At 40.5% G+C, this 20,608-nt stretch overlaps 1 protein-coding gene across 2 annotated transcripts in view; it reads left to right on the top strand.

Annotated features, from left to right (window-relative positions):
• The window catches only part of NBEAL1 (neurobeachin like 1), a 1,045,477-nt gene that overhangs the window by 401,246 nt on the left and 623,623 nt on the right, over positions 1-20,608 (top strand). For both annotated transcript variants that reach the window (XM_078680248.1, XM_078680249.1), the window contains one exon: positions 12,870-12,953. In XM_078680248.1, coding sequence (XP_078536374.1) covers positions 12,870-12,953 — 84 coding nt within the window. The remainder of the gene's footprint in view (positions 1-12,869; positions 12,954-20,608) is intronic.

Here is a 20,608-nt window from a genome sequence, read left to right on the forward strand (position 1 = left end):
TCCGGGACTCACTGCTCCTCGCGCCGGGATCGCATCTCTCACCGGCCTCAGGCGCCTCTCAGAGCCGCACGCTGCCGCACGCCGTCCAGTCACAGGATCACGCAAGGCCGTGGCTTCGCGGCTGTCTTCGCTGCAGGATTCCCCTCCGCAGCCGGTCCCCGCAGCAGCGCCTTCGAGCGCAGATCAGGCCACCGGAGACCGGCCGGAACTTAGAGGGCGTTAGAATACGCATTTTGTGGTGTTCTAGTCCAAGCTAGTGCAGGATATTGTAGGATTTTGTCGGGCAGCGACGCGGAGCTAGGGGATTACGTGTCCGCCATTGTCGCCAGCAAGCTCCGCCCCCATTTTTTGCTAGTTTTAAATGTGATAATATCTAGCTTATTTAATGGCATTGAATGAAAGAAGGGGGTTTCCCAGTGGGTTTTAATGATGTGGGCAGGCAGTGGGGGGAAAAGAAACTATGAATAGAACACAAAAGAGCAACCCTGCCTCAAGATATTGTGGTCCCGGAGAGGATCCAACCAGTATTAAAGGGGTGATTTATCTAGGAGCCAGCACTGCACATAACAAGAGGCAAATCAATCCAGATATACTCAGAGAAGATATATTTTTTTATATATATATTATTTATTATTTTTCTTTGGTTTTATGTATCAAAAGGTGCAAAAGTTGATTACATTGTTTGAATCCACATTATATTTATAACATCAAAAACACATGATGGGGGAGAGATAAAAAAGAAAGGAGTAATCCTAAACCTATAGCATAGCCTTCCCAGTAACATACCACACTGCATTCATGCTCTCAAACTCATTCATTCCATTTCAATCAATCTAGTGTTCTTTCATTCAGCTTTCATTCACTCATATAGTCCTGGTGCTTGTAACATGAAGATGTTAAGTTTGTTGCATAGGTCAGAATATTATTCCAGGGGGCAGACGACGTATAGAAAAGTCCTGATGAATATGGGTCAGTATGCCGTTTTCCTGGAAACGCAAGCCGACGCGCGTTTCGGTGGTTGGCCGGTGGGGCCACACCTTCGTCAGGGCTGGGGGTTGTTAACTGGGAGGGGGACAGGCATAAAATCTGAAAATAAAAACAGTGTCTTAGATCTTCATTCAAAATACAGATTCAAATCATACAAATATACATTTCTAAGCAGAAAATGTATATTTGTATGATTTGAATCTGTATTTTGAATGAAGATCTAAGACACTGTTTTTATTCTGACCTATGCAACAAACTTAACATCTTCATGTTACAAGCACCAGGACTATATGAGTGAATGAAAGCTGAATGAAAGAACACTAGATTGATTGAAATGGAATGAATGAGTTTGAGAGCATGAATGCAGTGTGGTATGTTACTGGGTAGGCTATGCGATAGGTTTAGGATTACTCCTTTCTTTTTTATCTCTCCCCCCATCATGTGTTTTTGATGTTATAAATATAATGTGGATTCAAACAATGTAATCAACTTTTGCACCTTTTGATACATAAAACCAAAGAAAAATAATAAATAATATATATATAAAAAAATATATCTTCTCTGAGTATATCTGGATTGATTTGCCTCTTGTTATGTGCAGTGCTGGCTCCTAGATAAATCACCCCTTTAATACTGGTTGGATCCTCTCCGGGACCACAATATCTTGGGGCAGGGTTGCTCTTTTGTGTTCTATTCATAATATATTTAATGGCATTGCCCATGACTCCTGATAGGGGATCTGCTTTCTCACAATGCACCCTGGCTAGTGGCAGTTACCTTACTGATAGCTGCGCCTTAAGCATTGAATAATGACTATGCATTATGCACAGTAAACCTGCACATCGGTTACCTGTAACCCCCTGTCCCCTTTTTCTGCTGTTTTATGAAGGTGATCGTTATGGAATTTCAAAATTACTCCATGTAGAGTTGAAATTCACAGTCTCTTGCGCTATTGATTGTTCTTTTATATGAAAAGTATGAGGGATGGTACGTTTTGCTAGGTGCCTTTCAACAACCAAACCAGACCAGAAAGGGGTATTGTTTGGCTAGGCCATCTCGATGGATGGATAAAGATAATAGCCAAGAATAGGACCAGGCCTGTTCTGTTCCATTGCCTTGAGGAGAGCCCCAGCATCTCTCTTTGGCTAATCACTACAGAAGGAAAGACCAGTAAGCCTAACACTGAACAAGAAGCATGGATTTTCTGTAGGTTGATGGATACCCACAACAGGTTATTCACATGGTGTGTAGCCCAAATCAACCTGATTATATTTCTAATGAAAGTTGCAGTAAGCACTTTGTTCTTATTTGGTTTTTAGTCACCAAGCCTATAACATTTGCACTGCCCCCCAGTAGTAAGTGCAAATACTCACTTATGAAAGTTCCTACTTTGTTGCAAAGGAAGCCCTGCAGTTCAAATGATTTTTCACCATTGCTTCTGGGATACATGTCTTATATCTTTTTTTGGAAGTAAAATGGCATGCCTACTAATTTAATAACATGTGTTCATGTTTGTCTCCTACTAGAGTGCTGGGACTGCTGCATGTTCCCCTGGGCACTCTTATCACGAGACAAGGAGCACTAACTGGGTGTGTACTCCAGGTTGGACAGCCCGGCTCTCCTCATCCAGGATGGCAACTGATAGAGCTCTACCCCCATTCAATAATACTATTCCAAGATATCCAACACCATTGGCATCACCGATTTTCACTTTTGCCACTGAATACATATGCTTCTGTTCCAGTATATCAAGTTGCTCCAGCTTGGTGGAGTTCTCCCTTTCTTCCAGACCATAACCTTTCTATATTTGCTCTTGCTCTTGATTTTAGAACTTGCTGTCACTTGCTTTACATTTTTTGGAGGGTTCGGGTTATCAGTACTTTTGTCTGCAGCACTTGCTATCCGGTTCACCCAACCTGGTATCCTATATTGTAGCCTACTTTAGGAGGCATACATCAGCACTGAGGCTATTATACACTTGAAATAATATGTCCGCTAAACAAGATGTCTTGAAGTGGTACTTAATTTTCTTTAAAGATAAACTTGTGTGAAAAGTTAGGCCTGCTATCCATTCACCAGCTTCTTTGATTTTGCACCATTTTTGGTTATGCTCTCGGTATGACACTGAGTAAGTGATCCATATATTTCACCAATGATATTCTGTTAGCAGCGGTGGATTTGCTTACAGAATGTATATGGGCTACATATTCTTTTTACGCTGAATATTTTTCCGAAGTGTCAAGTGAAATAAGAGACCAATGTTATGACCAAACTCTGAAACTTGAAGTCACCCTAAGGTTTTTGACCACTTTAATGGGGAATGGAACATTATTCCAATTGCTGAGATCAGCGGCTGATCATCTAGAGGTCCAGCCAGTGATCCTTGATCAAGACTTCTGTTATGTTTAGTTTAATTTGATTTTCATTGTCTGTCTTCTTGCAGTGCCATCTAGATGTAGGTGGATCCTTGTGTTGTCTGCACACATGTAAATGTGGAAGCCCTATGATGGTGAGGGAGGCCGGAAGCTCAAAACAAACATTATAAAGGCCAATCACCATGATGAGTAGCCCTACATGATGCATCATGGTTAGCCAAAGCAGGTGAAATAGACACTGACTGGGGAACAGATATCCAAAAAGGAAAACATTTATCTCAGATCAGCCTTTCTGAAGAAAACCAGTGCCTTATGCTCTTTTAAGAATACCTAGTCTGATCTGAGAACAATCTGAGAATATCAATTCTCTGATACCACCATCACCCAGAGGGGACTGTAAGGTCATAGAGCTTTATTTAATGTTTTTAGAATGGTCCCTGAAAACTCTCCAGTTTGTCTGCCTTCAACTAGGTGCCTCAATCTATGTTACTGACTCAACCCTACTGGTTATTTAATTTACAGAATTGCATGAGCAAAGTCCCTTAACTGACCTTCCAACTCTTTTATGCAAAGCAATTCTCCATATTTTCTGTACCTGCACTTCTCTTATCTTAGATACATTTTGTTCATGACACACTCCCTACATACCCCAGTACTTTCCCTCTTCCCTAATGGACCAAATTGATCTCTCAAAGACTTGAAAACTTGAAAGGCATCACCTCTGTTGATGAATATGAAGTGGCGAGATGGACCTTGATTAACTCCCTCAAAGTACCCACCAATTGCAATAACCTAGCCCTCCCAACTGTATGCAACTTTCCATTAACCAGTTGGCCCTTTCAACCATGGTATTTCCTTGAGGATGATACAGGCTCGACCTTTGTGAGCTATGCCCATCTTCTAGAAACAAAAGGCCTCATTTCACCCAAAAGTAACTGCACACCATTGTCCAAAACAATGGGCTTAGTTGACCCTTCCTTGCAGTACATTAGTGAAAAATCTGATTACTACCTTGTTGTCAAGAACCCTGACAAACTTTCGGTCTGTCTGAAATATTCGTCCACCAGTACCACAATGTATCTATAGCTCTCTCATATAAAGGTCCTAAGTATAAGTGCGTAGGGTTTTCCGATAGCTCATCCAGAAGCTCACTGGCCACCATTGGCGACTTAATACAACTCTAATTCTGGTCTGAAAAATTTCTAACTTTCCACCTCTGAATCTTAAACTCCACTTCCCTATCAAATCAAATAAGAGTTTATTGTTATCAGTTAATAAAAACCATCACAATACACATTCCCTATCAATTGTATACCTCATGCAACTTCTCCTTGCTTAAAGTCATCTCCAAATGTCCAGTGTGTAGCAACTACACTAATGCTGACCTCACATTTGATGGAAGAATTAGTTTATCTCCATTCAGCAACAATCTCTCCCAGCTCCAGTGAAACCTAAGCAAAGGGCTACAGCTTGATTGTCAAAACACCTCTATTTGTGCCACCCCAGTTTAACATACTTGACCACCTTCAGCATAACCTCATAATTTCCCGTACAAGTTCTTCATTCCTTCTTAGTAATACATGTCGCATCCCTACTATGGCAACTTAGCTTTCCATACCCTCTTCACCTTTCTGCTCCTTGGAATTCTCGTCCAACAGTAATAAGTAATCAGTCTTCTTATTTTGTAATGCTGCACTATGCTAAATTTGAAAGTAAAACTTAAATTTGTTTTTAGCTCAGTTGAGCTAGGCTGGCTCTTGAATTAGCTCCATAAACATTTTCTCTCCCAAAATGTTTATCAGCAGTTAATGTTCCATTTTAAAAATAAATTCTGACCATGAGATATATGTCTTGAACGTACAAACAGTCTATGTTCAAGGTACTATTTCTTTTTTAATTACTGTGTAGGCCGTCTCTAACCGTCTTTAGTGTGCAAGATGTTCATGCCAAATTCCTTTTCCCATGTTTGTCTTTCTCTGTTAAATCGATCTCCAATGCCATAACCATTGATAACAACTTTTATACTCACCAGAAGACTTGGATCAAAAGGTTGCAACAAAGGTCCAATCAACAACATTCATTTCAAACGATAAAACAATCGTATCTAATCACCTTCCCTATCAAATTTGATGTCCTCTTAGAGCAACCTTATTAGAGGCTCCTCTAAATTTGAGAAGCCTACCATAAATGTAGTGTAAAGGTCACAACATCCCAATTATGATAGCAGCTAGGTTGTTTCAGTATTTGAGCTTCTTCTGTTGCTCTCTACAATCCAGGATTGGGATTACTTGTACTAAATACTCTTCATTGCAGTACTTGCACTTCTCTTTTGCTAATCTTTGACTCTTTATTTTTCTCTGTAGTCAATAAGTTTCCCATATGAGCATGATTTTCTTCCCAATTCTGTCCAAGGATTAACAAATTATCTTGAAAGGCCAGTATTTCATTGCACCCCTTGAACAAAACGCACCCCAACTACCGAAACAGTGTCCGCGCGTGCTAATCTATGAAAATACACAAATCCTCTGCTAAAACCACTCAAGCCAGTTTTGAGGTCTAATTTAAAGAAACACGTGTCATTACTGATCATCCCCATCCTATGATCAATCGTGGATGGAGGTTTCCAATCCACTCAAATTGTGCTGTTGAGGCTGTGCAGGTCTGTACATAACCTGAGTTCTTGATTTTTCATTTGCGCAACCACCGTTACTGACAGCCACAGTGATGATGCTCTGTAACTTCATCCAAGCGTATCTTATCCAACCACATCAGTTAGTTCTTTCCTCATACTTCAAAGTACATCTCTCTGCTTGGATTTGACCTGTTGCATGGCATGTTTTAATTTGTACTGAAAATCTTTAAGCTCACCCATTCCTTCTTTAAAGCTAGTGTTATATTTATTCAGCAATTTCATCCAATACTTTCCCCAACTTTAACTCATTACATGCCACACTTCGTTCTGTTCCCTTCAAACCTAATTCACTCTTCCTCTGTCTGACATGTTCCACAAGACTTGATGATACCTTCCTAAAATATCCTATCCCTTATCAGACACATAGATTTACCCACTCCTTGTTAACTTGAGATTCCCAAAGTGGTAGAGAAATATTCAGTCACATTGATTTTCAATCCTCTATAGGCTTCTGACTTAACATCCAGTTCTTTCAGCTCTAACCGAAACCAGTAGATGGTAAATGTGTTAATAACCAAGTTCAACATCGATTTCTGTTGTGGGATCTCTACACCTTTGTACAGTTGCTATCAATACACTCACCATCACATTGACAGTCAAAACCACATATTTCATGCTCTCCTTCCCTCACATTTACCCAGGCGTTTTTGTTAAAGCCTCAACATACCTTGACAGTGTATCCTAGTACTCCACATTTACTACATAATTTCCTTGTTTTAGGGCAACATTTTTAACTCGCCAAATGTCTATTAGGTTCACACCTACAACATGCATCTAGTATTTTACTATTACCATTACCTTCCCCAACATTTGTCACAGTGCATACACCACATTTCACTTAACTCTTACTCAATAAATATCTTTGCTTCCAGATTGAAATGTCTTTTGTAGTCTTCTTAGTACTTCAACATACTTGTTTGTCTATTCTTATGGAGTTGGGCCAAAGATGGGTAGGTGCTTAAATATTCTCTGGACCTCCATCCCCCAAAACTTTTCAAACTGCATATTTTCCTACTCAGGCGAGATTAAAAACCATATTTGGCTCCAGAATATACATTAAATACTTTGAACCAATTTGTCAACATGTCAGTGGTTCTCCTGGTGATTGTCGAAAGATGGCACAATAGATTGCATGAAAGTAAGAAAAAACCTAAATGTAAATAGAAATGTAGGCAGAAAGAAGCGTGACCAGGAAAAAAACAAGACTATTGAAACGCTGAATAGTGTTCAAACATAATGTAATCTGATAAACTTCCCCAAGCACTTATCAACATGCAGTTCATAGATAGATGCAACTGGTCCACGCATAAATGTCTAAAATGGTTGCATGCCCTCCCTGATGGCATCATCAATCCACTAGTCCGCAATACTACCTCCAGTATGAACCTATCCTTGTAAAATGGCAATATGAAACCCATGGTCATGCTCTTCAAGTATCCACTGCAAGCCAGGCACTCCAAAGATGGGGGCATGCAATGCTTTGTGATGCTGCAAGTGTCTACAGTAAAGCGGAGAATGTAACCAATGGTTATCACATCAAACACCAGTCCGGGTATATTGTGTAGTAAGGCATCATGTGGTTATGGTGACATAGTGAGTGGTGTAGGTCATTCATGTTGTATTATGTGGCGTAGTGTGGTTTGGCCTGCCTTAGTTTGATATGGTTCATATGATACAGTGAGACATACAGTATTGTTTTATAGTGTGATAATAAGTAGCGTGTGATGTGCTGCTCTTTGGATGGAATGCCTTGAAGAGCGTCAGTGATGTTAGATGTTAAGCGTTGTAGGTGTGGTGTGGACCAGTGAAGTGTTTGGTAGTAGTGAGTGTTAAGGTGTGATATTTTTGTGAGTTTTGTGGTGTTACATGGTGTGATTTGATATTGCTGCCATGGTAAGGTTTAATGATTGGTAGCATACTGATGGTGTGGTATATTGCTATATAGTTAAATGTTGTATGTTGGAGTATAGAAGGATGTAATGTGATGTGGTGTAGTATGATGTGAGATTGTGCAATATGATTTTCACACCTGTCATTCATCAGTCATGGTGTTGATGTTGTGTTGATAGTATGGTAGGTAAGACGTGTTCTTGCATAGTTGATGTATTTCTTTTTAGATTGTGGTGTGATGTGATGTCGTGCTGCTGATCATGTGTGTGGTGGTACATTGTCATGTTGTTTTCCATGGTATGGTTTTGGACATGTGGTATGGCATGATTTTACATTATGAATATCACTGATAGGGGAAGTGTTGGCAGTGGTGATGGCTGTATAATGGCTTGATGTAGTATTTAGAGGGGTGCTGCAGGGTTTTGTAGTCTGTTGTAATGCAGGAGGTTGTGTTTTAATGTTTTCCAGTTTGATACGAGTGCCACTGCTTAGTTCCTGCTGTGTGTTTGGTAGTGACTGGTGACAGTAGGTGTAGCTGTAGAGATGCAAGTTGTTCCTCTAAGGAGAGCAGTGTGCTGAAATGAGAGGACCGACTCTCAAAGCAGAGTTTTTATGTAAATTGATACTCACAATGTTGCTCACATGTAATATTAGTTTTAGAGAGCTGACATTAACAGCATGGACCCGGCTTTTTAAATAGTTTTTTTTATTTGCCAGTTATTTTTCTTCCAGGGAGTGTGGAATTTATTAAAATATCTACTTGTTCATTGAAAAGGTTCCTTCATAAATCTACTTGATCTCTAAAAAAATCTAATTCTCCCTTTGGTGTCATGTAGTACAGCGGCAAACTATGTCAGCAACCTCATTATGTAAGAGCTCTGATAATAGCCTCTCTGATTATGCCACGGCTCATACTATAGTAGGGTTTAAATACTAGCTATTCCCTTTTTTGGCACCTTTCTGCAGATCTACATACTAGGGCTGGAGGTAGCAGTATGCACTAGTTCCAGGGTTGTATTGCCCTTGTGAGTCTGTGCACACCTACTAACTTGAATGCTTTAGGTTTTTTTTTACCAGCTCTTCTCTAATCTTTTCCAATACTGAGAAAGGGTGGAAATGTACACCTACCAAGGGCAAAAGTAAAACTTCTTCTAAGGTTGGGAAAGAAATGGTTGGAAGGCAAGTGAACTTCTAGACAACATATTTTTGCATGACTAAATCTACTTGTGCATTTTTGCTTGTGCAAAATGCAGTTCACAATTTCTTTTTAGGAATACAATTTCTTGGCCTATGTCTGTAAATTCACTGTGGTTGATAGCATGAGGCTCTTTCAGGAGGAAGCATATTGGCACACAGATAAGTTTGTTTAGTGCCAGGAACTACTGTGGCAATGAGTGCCATTTGAAACCAAAAAATATTTTAACTTTTTGCCAATGTTTGTTATAATGCTGTGGGCCCTGCAGCTCCCACAACAATAAAGTTTTACAAAATCCTTGTAAAAAATAATACATGCATTGACAAAACTAAAAGGCTGACCACCAATATAAAGACCTATTTTCATGTTTCCCATAATCGTGTTGAAACTGATGACAGTGATTGTCCATTGTGGATATTTTTTGGAAATACTAGCATGCATCAACATATTTATTTTGAAAGCAAAGGATCATAATTTTTGCTTTCAAGCTTCTGCAAATATTTATATCTAATCAGAGAGCACCCAGGAAGCATTATACATAGCCTGATATTGTTATACTTTGCAAAAGTGCACACATATTTCTATACGGAAAGCACTGTCAGTAGTGCAGGTCGAGGTTGCATCATTTGCTTAGAGTGCTCACCCTAATATTAAAGGCTTTGCATTATTGAACCATGAATACAAGTTCAAACAGAATTAATATATAGAGACAAATATTACCTTAGCTGCAGACACTGCCCTTCCCTGATCCGTAATGTGGTACGGTAAACTGGCAGCCAAAGGGTTTGTTCTGCATGGGATTACGCCTACTTGTCGTAACTGCAAACATATTGTCTTTGACCCCAAACAATATTTCCTGGGTGTCTATAGGAGTTCAACACCCCTGTATCCCAATTGCTAGCTTTGTAACTGAACCTAAAAATGTAATTTTTCATAGAACAAACCCCAAGATCTGGAATTTAGTTTTGATACTTATCTTACTTAAATAAATGTGATAGCTTTAGGATAGAACACTTGCAATATTCTTAATATTTGATCAATTTGCTGGGGGTAATGCTTTCTGTGTGTTGCAGTTATAGACTTAACAGTTAAAAAGTAACTGATTTCCGTTTCATGATGAAGATTTGGTATCAATAGAGTGAGAAAACACTCATAAAGTACAGTCATCTTTTAAAAAAATTATCCTTGATCAACCTGTATCTATCCGGCTGCATACCGGGAAGGAATACTGTGCTTAACTTGCTGCGATTGCATGGGGTATGACAGAGAGAATCTGTGAAGATGCTGTAATGTTGCCTCTTGACATACAGATGGCCTGTGACCCTGTGGAATGGCCCTTTATGTATGCAGTTTTGGAGAACTGGGGTTCGGCCCTCCCTTCATCTCCTGGATACGGTTCCTATACTCTAACCCCCTTGCTCAGGTGACGGTGAATGGGGGCACATCCTCATTGTTCCACCTTTGGTGGGTGAAGAGACAGGGCCGTCTGCTTTCTCAGCTGATTTTTGCACTAGTCCTGGAACCGCGTGCGGCCTGACTTCGTCGAGATCCCCTGGTCAGAGGGCTGAGATGGACTGCAGATTAGGGACATAGAATCTCTCTTTATGCAGATGATATCCTGCGCTATATAAGCTGACCCATTCTTTAACCTAGATAGGGTAATGAACATATTCACACACTTTCGTCGCTTTTTGGGTTACACCATTATCTGGAATAAGTTGATGATCTATATTCTCCATGGGCCAGTGTTGCGTCTACCTGATAACTGTGCAGCTGGAGCGGTCACAGGAGGTTTCCTCTACTCGGGGAGTGTTCGTCACCATGGACCCTGATGTTTGTTTATAAACGCAACCTTTAGCTACCACTAGCACGCTCATGAGGGGACGTTCAACACTGGAGGGCCTTGTTTCTGTCCCTATTGGGGAAAGGGTACCTATTTAAGATGATGGCCCTCCCCTGCTTGCCGAATGCACTTCAGAACACACCTTACCCAGTTCTATTGTCCTACTGTTAAGCTAAAGACAGCACACCATGTACACTTATCTGGGATGAAGCAGCGGAAATTGACGAGGGGCTGGTACATCGGGGGGATTGTTACCCCCGAGCTACTGGGTGTCACAACTTATTGTCATTAATCATTGTGTTCATCTCCCTGAAGACGAACCAGCCTATAGGATAGACGGGAGTAACATGCGGCCCGGGCCTATCTTAGAACCATCTATGAAGGCTTGCGCACCACACCCCTCCTGAGCCCCACAGCAGTCACACTTACCCTTTGGCATACAGCACTGAGTGCTATAAGCTGGCGGGGGACAATCACGCGTGCCACTCCCTTATGGGAATCAGCGCGACTGGGCACCTTGGCCTTGCAGGGGGGCTTTGATAAGTGGGATCTCATTGGCCTGCCCAAGACGAGAGACTTGTAGAAACAGGGTGAAGTACTCACATTCGAAGAGTTACAAAGAGAATTCCAAATGGCACCCACCAATATTTGCAAATCCACTATGCCCTACAAAAAGTGCTGCCAAGCGGTGGCGAACTCCCTGAATCCTCCCCACTTGAAGATAGTTTGTTGGATGACTATATGCCAAAAAAGGTGATCTTGTTTACGTACAAAAATTGTTGAATAATTCCTGTGTCCCTTTGACCCACTTATGAGAGAACTGGGAGCTAGATTTAGGGACCCTGGAAGAGGATGAGTGGCTTGAGGCTTTGGCGTCCTCCCGGGAGGTGGCTATTAGATCAAGATTCCACTTGGTGCAGCTCAAAATTCTCCATAGGTGTTAATATGCCTGTACAACATTGGTTAATATGGGGAAAACGGATACAGGTCTGTGCCCCAAGAAATGCAGGCAGGAGGGAAAATATTTTCATATGATATTGGGTGTGCCCACCGGTACAAAGATATTGGGAAGCGATGATTGACTGCCTCAATAGTGTTTGCGGGAGTGACGTGGTACCTTCAGCGAAATGTGTCTCCTGAATATCTGGGACGAAACAGATCTCACCCATATGGAATGCCTCTGGCCCACACTGGGTTTGATGGTAGCTAAATGTAATATAGCATGACTGTGGGGAGCTGAGTTAGCACCGCGCCTAAGCGATTGGAAGAGGAACATGGACTGGTAAATGCAGGTGGAGAGAGTGGTCTGCGAGGGCTGGGGTTGCCTGAATAAATGGACTAAAATATGGGGGAAGTGGAATGCATATCTGGGGAGAGAATATGCTCCTATTTCTGATGCTACTAGGGATGCTGGGGATCAACGATGGCTGGGCTTTGTCACCGCCCTGTGATCTCTTGGGGGAGGTGGCTGGGTGTGCAGGGGTTTCGGAGACTTGGTGGGCATTTGTCAACATGCTGCCAAATGTCATCACAATTCTCTTTGTTGTATATACAATAAAAAGATCTTTTTTAAAAAAAGCATTGAATAGGTGTGTTGTGTTGCTAAAAGGGACATAGTATCACTTGAGTGCGCTTATATGAAAATGTGTGTGTGTGTGTGTGTGAGAATGAATGTGCATGTGTACCCTTTTCTTTTTTCTGATCTACATATTCTGGTGATTACTTCTCAATAAAAACAAATTCTAAGTAGTGGTGTCGAGAAATCATAACTTTTGGGAGATGATTGCATAATTAATTGTTTTCAACCTTGCATGGAATTTGGAATCACCAGTAAATGTAATTGTATATATATACATGAATGTGATAATTTCCTTTTCCATTCTTAAGGTGTTCCAGGCACAGTTAGACTGTTTGGCAGTAACAACCATTAAGGCTCTCACCGCTATCAAACATAAATCTCCTGCTGCTAAGGTAAATGTCTGTGTATTGTTTTCCCCAATAATACAACTTTCAATTATAATTAGCATCTCTATATCCTGATGGCATCGCCATGCTATGCTAGCACATTACTAATTTTACTTGGTAAATCATGGCTTCTTAATCAGGCAAAAAAGAAACAGTGTATTACTGAGTGATGAACAAAGGTGTAGAATACTGTAGCTAACGCAAAATGCAAATTACCATATACACAGTCACTATATCGTAGACACGGATCTGGGACAGACTAGTACAATTACAAAGTTGATAGGCTCCCAAGACGTTCTGTCTATGTATAGTGCAGAAAAATGAGTCTAAAGGCAACAACCTTGTTTAGTGGCGCTGTGTGTATTTATAAGGGTATTGTTATTCCTGTTAACTAAGATAGGGATTTGGGAACAATAGCAGAGGTTTTGTATTATCTTATCAAAAGAGGAGTCCTCAGCATACTTTCCTCCACCAAACACAAACTACAATGAGATCCTATCAAACTGTTTCTTAGCTTCAAGCAGGATAATTGCCATTGGTGAGCGGATATTTGCTAACTTTCAGTTAGGCTCATAGCAAGGCTTGAGCTGAGTTGATGTCTTCCCCTGGAATAAACCTATGTTCAATGTGAGAAACAAAAGAAGATATTTGGGCAATATGTCCTAGAATATTTTTGAGTTAATCTTCAAATGAGAAATGAGTTGGTAGGATTCACAATGAAGTGAGTTCTTATCATTTTTGTTGAAGACCACAATTCTGAATTTCAACTATGTATGGGGTATAACACCTGCACTTGTAATATCTAATACTATTGCAGGTAAAATCAATTTTTAGATTTCACTAAGGACAGTAGCAGGGTCAGCTACCTTTATGTTGGCAGGGCCTTGTATAGTTATTTCCTGCAGTCCTATTTTTTTTTTTCCAGAAACTCACTAAGCCCCTGTTCTATTAATGGGGAAGAAAGAGTGTCTTAAACAGCTTCTTTTCCGTCCTGTTATTGCCAGTTGGCCAATTCCAGAGATTGAATAAAAGTCACTATAATACGGATGTCTTTTGATTTGCATAGCAAAAGTCATTTGACTCTTGGATAGATTTAATGACTTCATTAGAGTATTTGGATTTGTCTCAGGAAGACTGACTCAGTGTTTGCCCTAAATATATATTTTTGGTTTTCTAAGCAAACACATTTTTTGCCAGTTTTAGCAAAGTAGATTCCTCTAGTTTGACCCTGATCTGAATTATGTTGTAGAAGCCTGATACTAACCATCTATTCCTCCATACAATAATAGCATGTCCAAACTCTGGAATCTCCAGTTCTTAATGAAATGTATTATTGTAATACCATTGGACTTTGGCAGCTCCCACCGTGAATGACTGGATTAAGCCACTGAGATACACTTTTTGCATCACTTACATGATAAAAGGGGCAAGGGTTCCTGAATTAAGCCTCAGAAATTAAATTACTTTCTTATAGTTATAAGCTGTGCTTCATCCCCTAAATCATAGGACTCTTGGGAAGGTCCCGGTACTGGTGTTGACACTGGATCCTAGTCCCACAAAATTTAATGTAGCAGCTGAATGGTTCATCACATATAGATAAGGAAATAGATTTGCCCAAGAAAAGATTAATCTTGAGTGTTGTTAGTGTGAAATTGAGAAAATAATGCATCTCCTGCCAGATAGATTATTTAACATCCAAATGTTTTGAGTGGAGTTAGGAAAAAGGGACTTGGACGGTATGATGAGGGGAATTTGTAAGCTTAGATTTATTACAATTTGAGTGTAATGGTATTGCAGATTCATTGGCAAGACAAAGGTTATGCATGCATTTGTTTTCAGCTGAAGTGTGATTGTCTGTTTAAACTCAGTGATTGGTTTAAAGAGAAATGGGAGGTTCATTGCATCTTTGTATATGTTCTAGATGAAGAAGGATAGGTGGCAGTGGGAGTTACATATCATGGTCTTGAGAGTCCTAATTTTAGAATACTCTGAACAGTTAAAAGTTTCTGTCACTAAACAGAAGATTAAGGGTGTTCATAAAATTGAGTTTCCTTCCTTTCTGGACAATAGGGTATGTGAGAATTAATGAATATTGTCTTGCTTTCATAAGTGTTCAAGATATCAAACAAGGCTTTAAAATTAAATGAATACCTTACAGAACTAGGAACTGTATATGTGTATCTTCTTTGTGTTCCTTTTATATGTATTCAGCCAAATGCATTTGCAAATCTATTTCTCTAGCAATCTATAACAAATATAGAAAGCAGCCCTTTCATGCGTCTGTTTCTGCAAGTCTATTTATTGGTGAAAAAGGAGCCCTTTTTCTAGGTGTGTGTTACCCTCTGCCTTTGTTATCTTGACTACCCCTGCTGGTTTTGACTTCCCTCTCTTTTTAACAGTTATTACCTAAAAGAGCATATGTATCAACAGGGTAGTTCTATTTTGGGATCTACTAATGTTAATATCTGTCTTTTTAGAGCAACTGGGCATAAATTACATTTTCAGCTGCCTCCTGGCATTTCAAATTTGTGTTTTCTGTCTTCATGGCTTACAGTTACCGATAAGATTATTTCTCTTTCCTGTGATCTTCAACTCTGTGTGGATTTTTGCTTTTGTTGTTGCCATTATTCTTTTACTTGTTTGTGAGGCATTGGATGGTCTCACCTTCCATTCGTGTCCCATCTTGATTTACCTCAAGACCCAAGACATTCATTCCTGCTTCTACTGTTATGGCATATTGTTTTTCTGTTTAGTCGAAATCGACTTCCACAAGGGAAAGTCCATCAAAAGCAGATTTCCTCTTTCTTGAGTTATTCCACTTTCGGTTGGAGCAATTTTCTCTTCATTAGTATGTTTTGGTCAAAGTTATGCAGTATTAAAACCTTTTCTCCTTGATTGATTGCAGAACCTTTACACCTTGCTTCTTACAACAGCAATTCCTTTTGTTGGTATGGTGAGAGTATAGCCACAGTGGCTCTTTGATGGTTATTTTCTCCATGTTTCCTGTGCCTAACTGGTGTACTTTGTTGAAGCGTATTACCTTGCAAGTCAAAGTTCTAGTCAAATGGCATTTATATGTAGTCCATGATGTTGGGCCCTTCCAGTTCTTTCCAATTCTCTCTCCTCTAATATCTTAATATGATTGTCACCACTTTAGACTTTTCATTGATTGTTTGCTCAGCGGAATAAAAGCTTGTTGTTTGTTTTTCTAGGTCAGCTAAATCTGGCCTATTTGATTTATGTCTTTTTAGGAGTATCCATTATGCCAGATATGCTTTCTCACATTTCTCCCCACAGAATTTGGTTATCTCTCTGATTCTTAACTGTTTACTTATGTGGCATTCAAGCCACACAAGGATCTGGCCAGTCACCTTAGCCTGTATGGAGTAATTCTAATCTTAATGCTAGGTGTTCTTCTGCATCTCACTTCCCAAGGCCATTGTAGCTTGCTATGTTGTATTAGACTGTTTCTTAGTTTGTACTATAAACTTAACAGGTGTGGATTCCTTGGGTACATTTGCGCAGAGACATTTCTATTCTGTATGGAGCCCCCATCATTTAAGTTTAGGATTCCCCTGGTACATCCAGAGTGTGTTGCCCACTGGGAGCATTCTTCAATTATGTGGCAATTGAGCGGGTCACTCACTAGTCTATTAATTGCAAGACCTGGTTCTGCTTCAGTACAACATCAATCTTCCAGTGTAGAGTAACATGGCTTCTCGTTGTAGCACCTTGTAAAAGTTGATTTTTTCCTTGCCGCTTGCTTCACATCTCTGTGGGATGCCCATTTACTGAGATCAGCTCACCTCAACTCCTTCAGGACTGAACTATCAGGGTCACTTCAATATATTTTCTTGATCTTTGTGCAGCGTCTTAGTCCTTTTTGGCCACCACTGACCTTGTTATCACTGCCAGTACCTTTGTCGGCCTACTCCACTCACCTGCATATTGGTCAACCGCCTTCCTCTTCGACTTGTCTGGGCCCCACAATCATTTTACTCCAGTATGGACTGTTTTACCTTCATTCTGCATCCTCTATTGAGTCTCCAGGCTGGGTCTGCAGGCTTCTGTGTTTGTGGTGTGTGATAAATGCACTTTATTCCCCTTTTCAAAGCCACTTGGAAGTCTTCTTTTTCTAGGTGTTTTCTAGGGTTTTTCTAGGCATTTCTTTATCTTGCTAAACTTATTTTGATGATCTGCAGTGGTGTTGGTCCGGATCCTCTCTAAGGTGTGGTTGGCATAGTGGCCAGCTTACCCATTCCTCTGATGAAGGGGATTATATAAAAATCTTGAAGAAGTACAAGATTGGGTTTACCTTCAAACCTCAGGCACAATCCTCAAGGGGGAAAGAAGACAAAGCGGGCAACTAAAAGTATCTCTTATTTTGGGCACAATGAAAAATGAACAGTTACCTGACACCATCATGACGGACAACACAAACACCATATTGTAACATGAGATCCCTAGTCCAAGTAACCTCCCGACTTGTGTTTCTGCTCTTAATAAGACCTTCCATTAATTGTTATCCAATGGGTTAGTACAGCTGCTTGCTAAACTGAAGAAAGATATTGTCGATCTAAATGTTGATATACATATACTAAATGGTAGACGTTGAGTGTGGAGCCACAAGTACTGAAAATAACAGGTATAGGAGACATATTGAAAAGAAATGAGAATTTATTTTTATACTTCAAGAGCTTCACAACAGATATAATGTGCTGGAAAAGCAAGTTTTACAGGATAATAATTAGATCTGGAATTAAGTGTTTTTTTTTACAGTTTTTTATATAGCGCAAACTTAACCCGAAGGTATCGGGTAGCAGATCGCTTTAAACGAGCACCAGTTGCGTTACATGAGGACACATTCATTTTTATTGGGCACAGGGAGATTAAGTGAGTTGCCCAGAATCATAGGATGTTGCACATCCTTGCTGAGTCTCGAACCCAGTTCCCCAGATTTGAGGTTGACAACCCTTGCCATTAGGCCAACTCCTTTCCCAATATGAAACAAGGCTTGAAATTTGACAGTATGTTAACCTGCTTGTTGGATGTCTTGTGGAGGAATAATCTGATTTTCGTATCCGCATTATAAGGGCCCATCAGCTGTGCAAAAGAAATGCTGCAGACTCTGATGTTTCACTACCTAGCTTTATTCGAAATGCATCTACCTTGCCCTTCCATGACCCTTCTGATACAACCAACTGTTGTGTAGTTCCTATAAATCTATATAGGATCTATGCGTTTTAGACAACATAAACCAAGGGATTGGTGTCCAGACTGATTCCAGACACCCTCACAGGATATGATAGTCTGTAGACTAGCTAGCTCACAGTGCCACTATAAGCCCCACAACCTTACCAAGGAGCGAATAGTTTCTGGCAACTATAGAACATGACAACCCTTACCCCTCAGGGATCATGGAACCAGTGCAGTACTTTATGCTCAGTCAGTCGTGCTCACCTTGTCTCAGAGAGATACACAGAATAAATAGTGGGGACGTTTCCAATAAGCAATTATTGAACCAGCGGCATTCTAGTGTAAAATACTTGTGCTACAAAAACCATAAGACAGAAATAGATATAGACGATTACAAGCACCAAGAGAGTAAATAAAAGGTAGAATTCTACCATAGTGGTAAAACAGGGAATATATACAGGCATATAAATACATGACAGTAATAATACGTACTCCTACGATGCAAACCCTAACTCGATATGCCCAAGTGTACTTAGCATGTATGTAGGTGTATAGCCAAGAATCCCCCTAGGAAAGAGCCAAAACCATTACCTGATGGGAGAGAGTTAAGAAACCGTCTTGGTCTCGAGTCGGACCCCCGCAAGGGATGTCAGACCACTGCGTGCTGGAGTGTCTTCATGCCGGGACTTCAGCGTCTCTTTTCCGCATGGAAGTTTCTTCTCCTGTCGTTTGCCCAGCAAAGAAGTGTGCTTATATACTCAAAAGGTACCCTCAGGGGTTTTACCTAGATGGTTCATGGTACTATGGGCATGTCGGCTAAGGATGAAGATAATGGTGACCCTATGGAAATGTACCTTTTTAGGGGTACACTGGTGCAGGGTCACTCTTTTGTCCATGAGTTCAAAGACCAACAAAGTAGAGATCAGCACTGGAGTTGGGAATAAATAACAAGTTTATTAATCACTCATGAGTGGGACCACATCCCCACAGCACTCTCAAGTGCTGCCTGGGGTTTTACACTGGCTTCACAAACCAGTGCCCTCTTTAAACAGCTTTTTTGCAGTGTAAGCACGTGAACAGAAATGGAAAGAACAGTTTTAGAAATAGTTACCAGCAAACAAGCGCAGATAAAAACTACATGGTCAGCCAAGTGGGAGGGGGAGCAGGAGTGCTTATGGCAGCAGAAATGATTGACAGACAAGAGATGTACTTGCAGCTACAAACTCAGTCAGGAAGTCAACTAAAATAGATAGCACAGTCAGGAAAAGAGGAGCAGCAGAGGACGGGAGACTTACGAAGGAAAGGAAATGGACACCATAGCGAAAATGGCTGCTGCTTATGCCAAATAAAATATTACACGTTTTCCACAACCCTTATAAAGAGTTATTATGCAGAAGGTGGTAATCCTGCTGTAATACTGTGAATCCTCATGCATAATAAATGAGACAGGTTTTCGGAGAAAACCACACAACATTTATGCAGCACCTAACTAGGTAAAAGGTCAGCGCCATAGCTGTTATGTAGAACATTGGCAGGACAAATGTAGGTAAAAGGTTGTGGAACTACCTAGGCCAATATTGGGGTCCATTGGGGTTCATAACATAACTTGGAAAACGTTCTCACACCATTCTTTATGTGACATGCTCCACAAAAACTCTTATTCACAGCAATTAATCCAGTGATCATGCTTGATTTTGTACCCATCTAACACACATTGAGCCGTCATTGAAGTGCTTGATGATTTATTCTCTCAATTTAAATGGAAATATCCCTGTTACCGAATTTGGTGTCACACTGCAAGTCCATAACTGTTTCAACTCCTCCTAATTCAGGACTCATCAAAGCTAACTGTAAATTGCCCAGGAACACCCTTTTATATCACAGGACCCATTGCATTTTGGGCGCTAGAATGTTTCCTTGTATCAAGTACCAATGTCTCAACAGGTAATATTAGGAAGACCGTTAATAGAACATGCACATTTCTTGCAAAAAAGGAAATACAGGGAGACTGAAGGGGTTGTTTGAATATTGCAGGCGTGGGCTATATTTAGAGCCAATACTGGCCAAAAGAACAGCATCAGCACTATTTACATTTAAATATGAGCATAACCCGAAGGCACTTGTGCACATATGGCAACGTGATACAGCGAAAGGCGGCGCAGAACAAACAGTAGTGACCGTATATACAAGAGATTTTTGGTTCACAAATGTTAAGTTACAGTAATTGAAGAAGATTAGACAATTTGGGTGAGCCATGGAGATACACCAAAGATTGCGCTGGGCAGTTGACAACGTTTCAACCTATTGTTAGTTCATCTTCACGAACAGGTTACAGTATTTTTGTGCTGACCGGAATGTCGGTCCGACGAGGGAAGCAATCACGTATTATATAAAAGGAGGGGCAGAGTCAAGGGCATGGAGGCCGAGGGGGCACAATCAATCTGGAGCAATGTAGGAGATTGGAG

The sequence above is a fragment of the Lissotriton helveticus genome, chromosome 3_1 (genome assembly GCF_964261635.1).
Source record: "Lissotriton helveticus chromosome 3_1, aLisHel1.1, whole genome shotgun sequence".
Lineage (NCBI taxonomy): Eukaryota > Metazoa > Chordata > Amphibia > Caudata > Salamandridae > Lissotriton > Lissotriton helveticus.